Source organism: Atta cephalotes (genome assembly GCF_000143395.1).
Source record: "Atta cephalotes unplaced genomic scaffold scaffold00063, whole genome shotgun sequence".
Classification (NCBI taxonomy): Eukaryota; Metazoa; Arthropoda; class Insecta; order Hymenoptera; family Formicidae; genus Atta; species Atta cephalotes.
Window position 1 is genome coordinate 1,018,273 of NW_012130127.1, and position 2,500 is coordinate 1,020,772.

The window sequence follows — 2,500 nt, forward strand, 5'->3', positions numbered from 1 at the left end:
ATATATATATATATATATATATATATATATGTATATATATATATATATATATATATATCAAATTTTTTAAAGTTATAAAAGCAATATTATTTTATATATTGTACAATTAAAATGTCATCGTTACAAATAATTTATTTATATTATTTTTAGAATTTGATCGGTAAAGATATGATGCTGAAATATTTTATTTTTTACATAACGTACAAATAGTAAAGTATTTATAATATATATGGAGTGCGAGAAAGTATTTCATAATTTATATTATTTACTTAAAGAATAATATAAAATATTGAGGTCACATTTTTTTGTACTATTATTGATGTTATTTATTATTAGTAATATAAATATATAGGGTCTTCAAAAAGTCCGGAAGCATTAAAATATCTCGAAAACGATAAATAACAACAAAAAATATATAAAAAGCAAAATAGTTAAATAAAATGTACTTTAATGATGATAAAAATTTAACTTTGGATGGATTTATAGTGTCATATAAGTCAAATTGAATTCTCTTATAATGGAATTTTTTAAAATAAATTATTTTTTCGTTAAGTAAATCTCAAGTTTTGAGGTTTGAAACTTATAGTCATATAAGTCATTAGCATCATTTGTTTCATCCAATATGTCCGACTAATGATTAAAATTCTTTCAATATTGTTCAGATTGTCATGTTTCTGACATATCATATGTCAAGGTCAAGGCCATCGAAAGTTATTCCTCTTATTTTCCTTTTAAAAAAATGGATTTTTAGTGCAAAAATAAAAATAGGAATGAAAAAAAATTTACAAAAATGTGCAATAAAAAATAGACAATTCTATTACAGACAAGAATTAAGGTTTTATGAACTTTATTAAGATTTACAATAATTAAAAAATATAGAAAATGATATCTTATGTTAATGAAATACATCTCAAAATTAATCAGATCTTTTCCATTCATGCAGTATATTTGGAATTGTCTCTATTTTTTCTCTTTACGGTCACCGCGACATCTTTCTTTTCTAAAATCTATTCTCTATTTTTCTTCAGAGATTTAATTGAATATACAGAGAACTATATAATCTATAACAGTTTTGGAAACGATCTTTATGTAGTGACATGATAATGCTGTTCACAAGACTTGCAAATGCTGACGCTACCAATACACAATCTTGGAAAGAACACCATTAATAGGATGCAGTTATCATATAAAACGCTATTATTAGTGATGTTATGATTATGTTTCTTAGCGCTATCTGCAGCTCCGCAAACTTTAGTTTTTGTAACGTTAAATATCACGAATAGCGTCTCTTCGAATGCATTCTATTTCTTCTTTTAATTCAAAAACTAAACCTCAAATTTTGGTAAAGGAAAAATCATCCTAGAATCATGTAGGAATACTTTTCAAGGATACCGGAGTTGTGTTCTAAATCACCCGTAATATATTATTGATTTCCAAATATATTTATTAATTAACAAAATAAATTTTCAACATTTACAAGTCGGTTCTATTGATTGCAAATGTTATTTTAAAACATTTAAAACATTTTAAAACGTCTACACATACGCGCACGCACGCACGCACGCACGCACACACACATTTTGCAAGAATATTTTTATTGTGTCTTTTTCACTCTTGATATATACATCACTCTCTAAGATAGTAGTGAGGCTTTAGTTACCAATAAAATTGCAAATTTATTCCAAGTAAATTATTCTGTTAGGTATAATATCATAGAAGAGAGTGATTTTTAAATATTAAATAGTCAATATCATCGAATTGCTAATTTATAGATATCGTTAACGATACAACTAGATTCTACCGAGAAAAAGTAGACAAATGACTGCCGTCCACCCCGAGACAGACTTCGTTACCGCTTCCTCGTTCGCCACCGACTCTTACCTGTCATATCATTGGAGGAGTTGCTGCCGTTGCTGGCATAGCCATTGGCGATGCCTGACGTCGAATTGTTGCTGGTCGTGCTCTTCGCGGGCGACATCGCGGTGCCCGACGATTGCGACGAGATCGACGATTCCCCGCTGAGGGGAATATTGCTGCGCATGTGATTTCTCGCGTTTGGGGTGGATGGGGCATCGGGGGGGGCCAAACAGGCGTTTGTATGAATCATTACCGGGCTTGTTGCTGCGAGGCGACACAGCAGCGGTCGCGTTGTCGGTGCCGTTGGTATCACCGAAGAGGGCCGAGCTCAGCTGGGACTGATTGTGGGCCTTAATGCGCCGTGGGCTTGTTTCTTCTGGGGCCGCGCCGAAAATATCGCTGCTGCCACCACCGGGCGGTTTCAACACCCTGAAATCCAAACAAAAGATGAAATGATAAGCGGAAAGAACCGAGGAAGAAGAGATTAAAGATTTGAGATTTAAAAGTAAAAATTTGTATCTGTCAAAGAGAGTATCTTCGCGCTAAGAATATTTTTTATGTAGATTATAGGTTAAAGGCATAACAAAACTTTCCTTCCTTTTATTTTATTGTCTTTTTTAAATTTCTTACACCTAGATATACA

General features: G+C 31.6%; 1 protein-coding gene across 1 annotated transcript in view; it reads right to left on the bottom strand.

Moving 5' to 3' along the window:
• Nucleotides 1-2,500, bottom strand: part of LOC105623739 (microtubule-associated protein Jupiter) — a 35,209-nt gene that overhangs the window by 11,107 nt on the left and 21,602 nt on the right. The window contains 2 exon segments of the mRNA XM_012205120.1: nucleotides 1,882-2,080; nucleotides 2,082-2,286. Coding sequence (XP_012060510.1) covers nucleotides 1,882-2,080; nucleotides 2,082-2,286 — 404 coding nt within the window.